Source organism: Orcinus orca, chromosome 20 (genome assembly GCF_937001465.1).
Source record: "Orcinus orca chromosome 20, mOrcOrc1.1, whole genome shotgun sequence".
NCBI lineage: Eukaryota > Metazoa > Chordata > Mammalia > Artiodactyla > Delphinidae > Orcinus > Orcinus orca.
In genome coordinates, this window is record NC_064578.1 from 10,536,679 (window position 1) to 10,548,716 (window position 12,038).

The 12,038-nt window shown below is 40.5% G+C and overlaps 1 protein-coding gene across 1 annotated transcript in view; it reads left to right on the forward strand.

The window, feature by feature from the left end:
• Positions 1–12,038, forward strand: part of ADAMTS18 (ADAM metallopeptidase with thrombospondin type 1 motif 18) — a 157,645-nt gene that overhangs the window by 106,825 nt on the left and 38,782 nt on the right. Inside the window, exons 13-15 of the mRNA XM_033406432.2 lie at positions 2,630–2,760; positions 3,587–3,710; positions 4,652–4,896. Of these exons, the coding sequence (XP_033262323.1) occupies positions 2,630–2,760; positions 3,587–3,710; positions 4,652–4,896 (500 nt within the window). The remainder of the gene's footprint in view (positions 1–2,629; positions 2,761–3,586; positions 3,711–4,651; positions 4,897–12,038) is intronic.

Sequence of the window (12,038 nt, forward strand, 5' to 3'; positions counted from 1 at the left end):
AAGAACAGCACTTGGAACATATTTATAACTTTTGGAACAAATGAATAAATAAATATCAACTGTCCTTAATGGAAGTGTGTCCCATCCTGAGCAGTAAATGCTCTATCACTGGAGACATTCTATCAGGAACTAAGAAATTACCTAGGAAGGGTACCATGCAGCAGGTTCCCACGAACATTTAGGATAGCTGCAGTTGCTCTCAGTTCTGACACTTGAAGACTTATTTTCTCTTGGCTGTATTTGCCCCTAATTCCATGTTTCTCATCTATGGTTCCTTATCCAAGACTCTCTTGTCCTTCCTTTGCTTTGTCTTCTTGGATAATCCTTGGTCTTTCCCACATCTTCCTTTAAATATAGTGTGCACAGAATCTGTTGTTATCATCCTTTAGATAAGTTGTGGGTTGAATACATAAAGAGAAAGTGAAGCAGGTAAACTTTGTGACTTATAAAATGGTTTTTGATTTCAAATTTCTTTCACTAATATTATTGCAGTTTTTACCAGGTAGGGAGCCTGGCATTTCATTCATTCACTCAACAGATGTTGACTGAGTACTTACTGCCTGGGAGACACTCTGCTAGATACAGAGGCGAGTACATTGAATAAAACAGAGACCCCAGGAACTTCCCTGGCGATCCAGTGGTTTAGACTCTGCGCTTCCACTGCAGGGGGCATGGGTTCTATCCCTGGTCAGGGAACTAAGATCCCACATGCCGCTTGGCCAAAAAATAAAAATAAAGAATAAAAAACAGACACTTAGGGTCACACATCCTAGAGTGGGAGACAAAAAAGTTAAGGCCTTCTCATCCTTCCCTCTTCTCCTTTTGATACTTATTTAAAATCGAAAAGACTGACCATGATTTGAAGGTCTGTGCCATTCATGCAGTTTGGGAAAGAATTTATTCATAAATGTAGACAGTCTTTGTCTTCCAGTGATGAGTTTCCTTCTTCTTGTTTCTTTTTTTCTTTTCTTTTCTTTTTTTTTTTTTGCGGTACGCGGGCCTCTCACTGTTGTGGCCTCTCCCGTTGCGGAGCACAGGCTCCGGACGCGCAGGCTCAGCGGCCATGGCTCACGGGCCCAGCCGCTCCGTGGCATGTGGGATCTTCCCGGACCGGGGCACGAACCCGTGTCCCCTGCATAGGCAGGCGGACTCTCAACCACTGCGCCACCAGGGAAGCCCCTTGTTTCTTTTTTTTAATTGAAGTATAGTTGATTTACAATGTTGTGTTAGTTTCAGGTGTACAGGAAAGTGATTCAGTTGGTGTGTGTGTGTATATATATATATATATATATGTATGTGTATATATATTTTTTCAGATTCTTTTCCATTACAGGTTATTACAAGATATTGAGTATAGTTCCCTGTGCTATGGAGTAGGACCTTGTTGTTTATCTGTTTATATATAGTAGTGTGTATCTGTTAATCCCAAACTCCTAATTTATCCCCTGCCCCAGCTTCTTTGTTTCTTTCTAATAGACTAGTTCCTAAACTTTCCCAGGAACCTGTACTGGAAAAACTGAACTTTCTAGAACTTGTTAATTCCTGGGAATGAGGGAGAAAAAAGAGGGTAACATGTCTTCCAGCTTCCTAATCTCATATGCACAGGGTAGGAGGCGTGAGATAAAACTTCTATTAGAAAGAATTCCTAGGTGAGAAAAAAAATGGAATCCATCCACATGGCTGCATGTTTGGACCATAATAATTCCACTGCCTTCATATTTTTGACTTTGTCTTTTATTGAGAGATTTTGTGAAGCACAACCGTTTGCAAACTGTTTACACGTTTGTTGTAAAACTGTTATCAGGGATATCACACAGTTGCACATCAGGTCTCATGGGAGAAACGTCATCTGGAATTCCTGGTCAAAAAAGAACTCTTTCTGTTGGAGAAATAGGCACAACTCCTTTCTGATAACAAGTGCTCTATAGAGATAATACTTCTTTGTTTTTGCCTGTGATACCAGAAACTTCTCAGGGACTTAATGATCAATAAAAATTACATTTTTTTAGCCTGAATGTTTAGTTTGTTTGCTTCCTCCTCCTTTTCATGATATGATTCTTTTCTATATGTTTTATAAACATTATTGACCATATGCCTTTTTTCCAAAGTGCCTAGAATTTTCCCTCTTAAGAGACTGAATAAATACGTAAAATAATCCGTGTCCTAAATCACAGCCAGCAGACTATGACCTGTGGGCCAAATCTGGCCTGTTTTTTAAAAATAACGTTTTATTGGGACACAGCAATAGTCCTTCATTTACGTATTGTCAATGGCTGACCTCAGGGCCTGTAAAACCTTAAATATCTACTATCCAAGGAGGGTAGTGACACAACCCACCAACCACGTGTATTATGGCTCTTACTCAGGATTAGAGAAATAAAATTCTCATGTATCAATGTTAAAGCAGACTTTATATGGACTACTAAAAGGAACTCATGTTTTTAAAAGCCACACACATCTGCCCTCGGGCACGCCCTTGCACACACACCCCGCCAGAAAACCGTGTGTGACATCTTCCATCTTGATCATAATAGCTTTCTAATTAAATTTAACTCATCTTTTTGGTACTCGTGTCATTTTTCTATGATTTCCTCTTGACCATGACCTCTTTTGGTCTCTTTGCTTCTAGAGGAAGATCGATGTAAGCTGTACTGCAAGGCTGAGAACTTTGAATTCTTTTTTGCCATGTCCAGCAAGGTGAAAGACGGAACTCCTTGCTCCCCACACAAAAATGATGTTTGCATTGATGGGATTTGTGAAGTAAGAGAACATCTTTGCTTTGGGGTGTATGGTCATGCTTGTGTTGCCTCCTGTCAAATGCATAGCGTGAGAAGTGTTCCAAGAGATTCTTGGGTCTGGATAAAAGCAGGTGGTGTAGGGGGGAAGAGGGTAACATTTTCCAGTTGGATGTGAGTTTTATCTCCAAATTCCCTCTTAATTTCTGCGTGACCCCCGTCCAGTGTTTTGAGTTGCCTTTTCACTCTTTCCACATATGGAGATGATGATATATCCTACTTTACACAGTAGTTGTCAAAATTCAATTAGAATGTAAATAATAGTAGTAGACTTTTCTTTCGTGTTCACTAAGTATTTTCACTCTGTGATTAGAACCTCATAAGTGCGTTTGGAAAGAGCACTCTGTTTATTTCGGATTAGTTTTTCTTTTCCTTCCGGTATCCACTTTCTCTTTGGTCTTAATTGGATTGTGAGCTCTGTGATCTTTTAAGGGTTGTGTGTGTGTTCGTGGTGGGGAAGGGGGTGGTGTCCCAGCATTTTTATGTTTCACTGGTAGAGCTGGCCTGAATAAATTCCCCTCCCATTAGTAGCAGTGGTGACGTTTCATTCCAGTTTTACAGATGTCTGTAAGTTATGTAACTTACCTAATCTTACATCCAGTCATGACAGAGGAAGGATTTGAATGCCTGGTCAAACTTGAGACTCTGCTTTTAACCATAAAGCTGCCCTACCTTCCTAATGTTCAGTAAATATGGAAAACCATGTACCTCTTGGTTATTCTAAGCTACTGGCTTCTATAGTCTTTGACTTTTCTCCCTTTTTTTTTTTTTTTTTTTTTTTTTGGTTACAGCCAGTGGGATGCGATCATGAACTTGGCTCTAAAGCAGTTTCAGATGCCTGTGGTGTTTGCAAAGGTGACAATTCAACTTGCAAGATTTATAAAGGCCTGTACCTCAACCAGCACAAAGCGAATGGTAAGTGATGCTGCAAATTCAGTGCCGTCATTGGTGGGACACACCCTTTGCTGCTGAGCAAACTTAAGTCATGCTAAGTACGCTTGAGCCTTTTACTAACTCACCTGACACACAGTAGATGATGGCTTTTAGTGCTTATGCAAGAGCAAGGGAGAATTGGTGGGTTTTTCGTGTGAGTAGTTTCATCAATACATACATCCCAGGGCTTCCCTGGTGGCGCAGTGGTTGAGAGTCCGCCTGCCAATGCAGGGGACACGGGTTCGTGCCCCAGTCCGGGAAGATCCCACATGCCACGGAGCGGCTGGGCCCGTGAGCCATGGCCGCTGAGCCCGCACGTCCGGAGCCTGTGCTCCGCAACGGGAGAGGCCACAGCAGTGAGAGGCCCGCGTACCGAGAAAAAAAAAAAAAAATCCCAGAGGGGTGTTCAACAAACGCCTTTCTGCTTAGCAATTTCAATATTCTGACCAGGCTGCCATATGCCCCACGTGCATTTGTTAAACAAAGAATGTATTATGGAACTTAGATGGTCCACACTTACAATGTTAGATGAATATTTGAAGCAATTCTCTATCTTGAGTAGAATTGAACTTTGAGCCCTGTCTTCTGCACATCACTGTTGAGAATAGGTGGCTCCAAGTTTTTTCCAGGTAGATTAAAAATAAAAAGCATCCTTGAGTTGCATGGCCTTTGTGGTTCTGGAAAAGGGAAGAGTGTTTCCTGTCCACACACATGTGCTTGGGAAAAGGTCACCCATTTTCTCTCTCTGGTGTTCCTACCACTTGGAAAATGAAATAACTGAGTGTTTTCACTTCATAAGAGTAGAAAGGAATGTCAGCTGATGATCGAACTCCCCACTCTGTAAAACTGGCCACTACCTGTCTCTGAGCCCATCTCCAGTGCACGACGTGGATGTCAGAAATACTCTGTTCTTTTCCACTTAGAATATTATCCGGTTGTCACCGTCCCACCGGGCGCCCGCAGCATCGAGGTCCAGGAGCTTCAGATATCCTCCAGTTACCTCGCCGTCCGAAGCCTCAGTCACAAGTATTACCTCACGGGGGGCTGGAGCATCGACTGGCCAGGGGAGTTCGCCTTCGCGGGGACGGTGTTTGAGTACCAGCGCACCTTCAACCACCCAGAACGCCTGTCCGCGCTGGGACCCACCAATGAGACCCTGGTCTTTGAAGTAAGCCCCTTCTCTTTATTCAGTTCTCAGTGCCTCTTGCGGAATTTGTAGTGATGACCCCGATTTGAGCTAGCTTACAAAAATCCTAGTTCACATTTGCTTCCTAATAGGCTAAATCTCAATGTGCAAAGGGGAAAAGACAGCAGCTCCATCTGGGGGAAGCGGGCAGGGATCCAACGGGTCCTGGAGAGAATGTGTTGATGTTCACGTGCAGATGCCCACCTTTCACGGGTACACTTGGCTGTTGTGATAGCTGAGGAATATAAGGAATCGTCTTTACATGATTCCAGTTTGTGTGTGTCTGCTGTTGGGACCATCCATTGTGGCTGTTCATCACATAGATCAGTAGTTGCAGCACACGGGCTCAGTAGTTGTGGCATGCAGAGTGATGTAACAGAAAGCACACTTGCTTGATGTCAAGAAAGTCTTAGTCATAGCAAACCACCTTACTTTTGTAAGCTATCATTTCTTTAGAGGTGAGAAAAGAAAAAAAATAAGTGGGTAATGATGAGGATAATAAAAACAGCCACCATGTCTGCAAATGACTCTGTAACGCAATTATCCTGGGTCCATTTTCTTTGGTCCTCATCACGTCTCTGGGTTTGCTTTTTCCAGTTTGTAAAATGGGGCTAATTGTGCGCTTTCAGAGGCACGTGATTTGCTTGAGGTTGTGTAGAAGTCGTGGCCACCATGTACTGAGGACTCATGTGACCAGGCACTCCTGTTAGTGACATGGAGTTTCAATTTCTCACTTGCAAAATTGGGATAGAAAACCTACCTCACTGACTTGCCAGAAAAATAAGCAAGGAAGTGTGAAGAAATGTTAAAAGATTTGCCTAACTCACATAGCTAGGAAAAAAGCAGAGTTGAGTTGGAGTCCAAATCTTTTCCATCTACAAGTATGATATCTCCTCTCAGTCCAGTCATACTGCTATACTCTTCTGGAATCAAGGAAACATAAGCTTAATTCAACTATTATTATTATTGTTATTATTTAAGGTACTAGTCTTAAACATTTACTAAGGAAGATGAATTTAAAAAAAGATAGTTTAAAAGTATGCCTACATATAACTTTTTTCCCCCTTGAAGGGACCTATTTTATTTTATTTTAATTTTTGCTATGAAATACATTTTTTTTTTTTGGCTGTGTTGGGTCTTCGTTGCTGCACGCGGGCTATCTCTATTTGCAGCGAGCAGGGGCTACTCTTCATTGTGGTGTGCGGGCTTCTCATTGTGGTGGCTTCTCTTGTTGTGGAGCATGGGCTCTAGGTGTACGGGCTTCAGTAGTTGCAGCACACGGGCTCAGTAGTTGTGGCATGCAGGCCCTAGAGCGCACGGGCTTCCGTAGTTGTGTTGCGCGGGCTCTAGGGTGTGCAGGCTTCAGTAGTTGTGGTGCGTGGGCTCAGTAGTTGTGGTGTGTGGGCTCTAGAGCTCAGGCTCAGTAGTTGTGGCGCACGGGCTTAGTTGCTCCACCACATGTGGGATCTTCCCCGACCAGGGATAGGACCCATGTCCCTTGCATTGGCAGGCGGATTCTTAAGCACTGCGTTTTTTATTTTTTTAATTTTTATTTTATATTAGAGTATATTTGATTAACAATGTTGTGTTAGTTTCAGGTGTACAGCAAAATGATTCAGTTATACATATACATGTATCTATTCTTTTTCAAATTCTTTTCCCATTTAGGTTAATACAGAGTATTGAGCAGAGTTCCCTGTGCTATACAGTACGTCTTTGTTCGTTATCTATTTTAAATATAACAGTGTGTACATGTCAATCCCAAACTACCAATCTATCTCTTCCCCCCACCCTTCCCCCTGGCAACCGGGAGTTCATTCTCTAAGACTATGAGTCTATATCTGTTTTGTAAATAAGTTTATTTGCATCTTTTTTTTTTAGATTCTCCATATAAGTGATATCATATGATATTTGTTTTTGTCTGTCTGACTTACTTCATTTAGTATGTTAGTCTCTAGGTCCATCCATGTTGCTGCAAATGGCATTCTTTTTAATGGCTGAGTAATATTCCGTTGTATATAGACTAAACATAACTTTGGATTCTAAGTCAGATGTTGTACCCATTGTATGGTTAAGAGTACAGACTTGTAATTAGCTATGTAACTTGGACAAGTATCTTCACCTCTGTGTCACTTAATGTCCACATTCGTAAGAATGGGCAAACAATACCAGCTAACTGTCAGTGCTAGCATAAGAATTTAAGATAACTTCAGTGCTTACAGAGTGCTTGGCGCATAACGTTTCTAACTGTTACCATACTTCTGCCTTCTGAGCATATAACAGATATATTTTTTAAAAACCTAAACCTCAGACCATGATGAGCAAACTGGCAACCACAGGCCAAATCCAGCTCCCAGATCTTCATAATTTTTAAAAAATGGATCAGAGGTTTAATATCAGATGATTTCTTATAAAAATATAGATTTTGACATCTTTCACGAAAAAGGAACTTCTGGTCCCAGTAGATATTTGAGTTTGCAACCCTGGCCCTAGGTCTTGACCGTGAGTTAATTTCCCATTATCTTGTGAACTTGAGATACTAGGTCCTGTCATCTCTGTGTGATAGAAGGTCCTGCAAAGATTTCACAATTGAGAGCAGCTGTCTTTAGGAAATATTCTTCCAACCCTCTCAGGTCTTTTTTTTTTTTTTATTGGAGTATAGTTGATTTACAATGTTGTGTTAGTTTCAGGTGTACAGCAAAGTGATTCAATTATACATATACATGTATCTATTCTTTTTCAGATTGTTTACCCATATAGGTTATTACAGAGTATTGAGTAGAGTTCCTTGTGCTATACAGTAGGTCCTTGTTGGTTATCTACTTTATATATAGTAGTGTGTGTGTGTGAATGTGTGTGTGTGTGTTAATCCCAAGCTCCTAATTTGTGTGTGTGTGTGTTTACATATTTATTTTTTTAACATCTTAATTGGAGTATAATTTCTTTACAATGGTGTGTTAGTTTCTGCTTTATAACACAGTGAATCAGCTATACATATGCATATATCCCCATATCTCCTCCCTCTTGCATCTCCCTCTCACCCTCCCTATCCCACCCCTCAAGGTGGACACAAAGCACTGCCAAGCTCCTAATTTATCCCTGCCTGCCACATTTCGCCTTTGGTAACCGTAAGTTTGTTTTCTAAATCTGCATGATTGTTTTATAAATAAGTTCATTTGTATAATTTTTAAAAAATTAGATTCCCTATATGAGTGATATCATATGACATTTTTCTTTCTCTGTGTGACTTATTTCACTTAGTATGATAATCTCTAGGTCCATGCATGTTGCTGCAAATAGCATTATTTCATTCGTTTTTATGGCTGAATAGTATTCCATTGTGTATATGTACCACATCTTCTTTATCGATTCCTCTGTTGATGGACATTTAGGTTGCTTCCATGTCTTGGCTGTTGTAAATAGTGCTGCAGTGAATATTGGGGGCCCATGTATCTTTTCGAACCATGGTTTTCTCTGGATAAATGCCCAGGAGTGGGATTGCTGGATCATATGGTAGTTCTATTTTTAGTTTTTTAAGGAACCTCCATACTGTTCTCCATAGTGGCTGCACCAATCTACATTCCCACCAACAGTGTAGGAGGGTTCCCTGTTCTCCACACCCCCTCCAGCATTTATTGTCTGTAGACTTTTTGATGATGGCCATTCTGACCAGTGCGAGCTGATACCTCGTTGTAGTTTTGATTTGCATTTCTCCCATAATTCGTGATGTTGAGCATCTTTTCGGCCATCTGTATGTCTCCTTTGGAGAAATGTCTATTTAGATCATCTGCCCATTTTTTGATTGGGTTGTTTCTTTTATTTCAGAAGATGAGATTAGGAACCCCAAATCAAATTGGACTATTGTTAGGGTAGTTTGGAGCTCAACAATGAATCAAGGCCCTAAAATCACCCTGTAATTACGCCTAAGGCATAGGAATTGAACTTTCTGGTTAAGGATTTTGAGACTTTTTATTCAGTCCTAATTTTTTAGGTGCATATGTTTATTTCTTTCTATCAAGCATTTGAGCAGCAAACATCTTTTCCATTTCTTTAGAGAGGTATATTTAGCTTGCAAGGGATTCGTTTTAGAGCAACATGGTTTCATTAGTTTTGCCACGAGGCCTTTGATCCATCTCTAAGCAGATGTACACAAACCAAGTTCTGTGGCTAGAAAGTTACCAGATTGGAAGGTGGGTGTCTCTCAGGGCTTCTGCCTCGGGCAACCAGAACTACAAGCAGCCATTTTTTGTTGTTGCTGTTTCTCTGTCCAGTTTTCATCATCACAAAGCCATTCCGGTAGGTTTTCACAGTTCTGTTTGTAATTTAAGGTTTGCTGTTAAACATACGTTATCTGCGGGAAAACCACAACAAAGAATGAGACAAGAAGTGATGGAAAGTGCAAAGCAGAATCGCAGAGTTCCTTCTGACTTTCATCTTTAGAACCTGAATGTCCCCTGTCATTGTCTGTGTTGATCAAATTGACCAGATAACGGCCACATTGTCACCGAGCGCTATGCCAGCCTGAAGCTGAGAATTTTTATTTGGGCTTTGCTTAATTGAAGCGTAACTCCTTATCTCACTCATCTCCATTATTTAGTGCTGATTAAAAGTAAATCTTTGGACTGTTCACCAGGTCCAAACATTTTCCTGACGATTAGGAGCTATTTTTGAGAAATGGAAGGGTGGCCTCAATTGGTGATGGAGTTCTGCAGAATCGGTCAGGTTCGTCATCGATTTTCTTACAGGGAATTCCCAGGCGTGGTTAGGACTCCTCTTTCTCTCTGCCGAAGGCCTGGGTTCAATCCCTGGTCGGGGAACTAAGATCCCACAAGCCGTGGGGCACGGCCAGAAAACAAACTAAGAAACAAACAAAAACAGCTGGATTGTCCTTGCAGATACAGACACCTCCTCGGGGGAAAAACGCAAACACATAAACAATCAAAATGTAAGGATAAATTATTGGATAGATCTAGTAAAATTATAAAAACGTAAAGTCTTCCCCAGGTTCAACTGGATATGTACGGTTTTATAAAATAATTTTCCCTACTGTATAAATAGGGTAAAAACTATAATAAGATCTCTATAAATACAAAATTGTAGTTTCACCACAATGCAGTAAGGTCACATTCGCTTAGCTGTTGTTTTTACAAAGTCTTACTTTATGTATACATTCTACTTACAGATTCCATGAAAGCTTCAATTGATGTCCTAAGAATGTGACTTGTCTGAAAATATTCCAGAGGGAAACATGTATGATTAATTGGTCATGCCTTGCTTGTATTTTTTAAAGGAGTTATGGTTTCATTCAAAACTTGCAACTATTTTAGGAGATTTTAAAAAATCCAATCCAGTAACCTCGTATTATGTCTATTTTATCTTTTCAAAGAATTTGGGCTAATGACTTTAATATTTAAATTGTACTTTATTGCTCTCAGGAGAACATCATCAAATTTCAGGTCGGTTTTTATCGCATGCTCATGCCTTTCCAAAATCGAGAGAACACAGTGACTTTAAAAACTGAAAATCACAATAAGCGATAAATTACATTTTCCAAAACTAGGCTATATATCAACATCCAAGTAATCCATGGCCTTCTTCTTTAAAGGAAGTTAAATAAAGTTCATATGCCTTTCCATGCAACTATGAATTGAACTAAAATGAATACTTTTGGAGCCAAAAATATGTTCAGTCCAATACGAAATGTTGAATGTGTTTCACAATCCTGTGGGATGATGAAAGTGGGAACCTACCAAAATGGAAAGTGCTGTTCTATCCACAGAAAGTATAAGCCTGTGAAAGAAAGCACTTTCTCTCTTGGCCGCTTAAAATGACTGCACGTCCACTGAGCTCGTATTATAGTGTAAAATTCAGCAGAACACATGAGGATAGCAGTGTAAGGATAACGTCCCTTTTTATATCTCATTCATTTATTTTAATCAGATCCTCCCAATATCTTAGCTAAGTCTTATCTTCAACTCCTTTGGCATGTGTTGATTTAGGTAGCTACCTTCAAAGCAGTATTCCTCTGTTTATTTTCTCTTGACGTCTGATAGAAGAAAACTAAACTTTTGTTGAGTGCCCATTTGGGCCCAGCCCTGTATAGACATTGGAGATGCACCAGTGGTTAAGACATAAATCATGTCACCAGATCATTATAGTCTCAGGTCTTTAAAAAATGTAAAGAGTGAGTTTTGGTAGGTTGATCCCATTCTTTTTGGAAGCAACGTGGGTTTGAACAGGGAACATCTCTATAAATAGTTGGTGATACGGGTCACTCAGATACTACTCTGTCACTTTGCATGAGTCACTTAAACTATCTGAGGCCCAGTCTTCTCATTTGGGAAATGATTTCCCCAGACTAAACTAATATTTTCTACTCTGTCCTGTAACACTGTCTTGAAGCACTTCTAAGCACCTGAAACCCTATGTTGCCGAAAGATGACTTAACTCCTCTTCGTAGATTCCACAATTGGCACAGTATCTGGAACGTCGTGGTCACTCAAAAACAAAAGTTTACTGAATGAATGACATCCAATGATAAAATTCATTCATTCATTTAAAGAGTAGAAGGACTTCCCTGGTGGCACAGTGGATAAGACTCCACGTTCACAATGTAGGGGGCCCAGGTTTGATCCCTGGTCAGGGAACTAGATCCCACATGCATGCCGCAACTAAGAGTTCACATGCCACAACTAAGGAGCCCACGAGCCGCAACTAAGGAGCCTGCCTGCCGCAACTAAGGAGCCCACGTGCTGCAACTAAGGAGCCCACCTCCTGCAACTGAGACCTGGTGCAACCAAAGAAATAAATAAATATTAAAAATAAAATAAATAAATAGTAGAATCTTCTTTCCAAGTTGAAAAATCATACATGGAGACAATAAATCAAGTGCAAGGAGACTTTCTCTGACCAAAGTCAAGAGTGACAGGGCCCAGAGGCCAGCCTCTCCTCCCCATTTCTGTCCCAAACCACAGTCGTAATCTGAAGTTGTCTGAAAGGCTTAGACTTCTGCAGTACACATTTTAAAAACCACTGGATTTCATCATCTCTTAGGACTAGTCCTAGAATTGTACAGTTGAAAGTTAAGTACAGTGAAGGGCATTTAAATATTGAAATTTGATCTC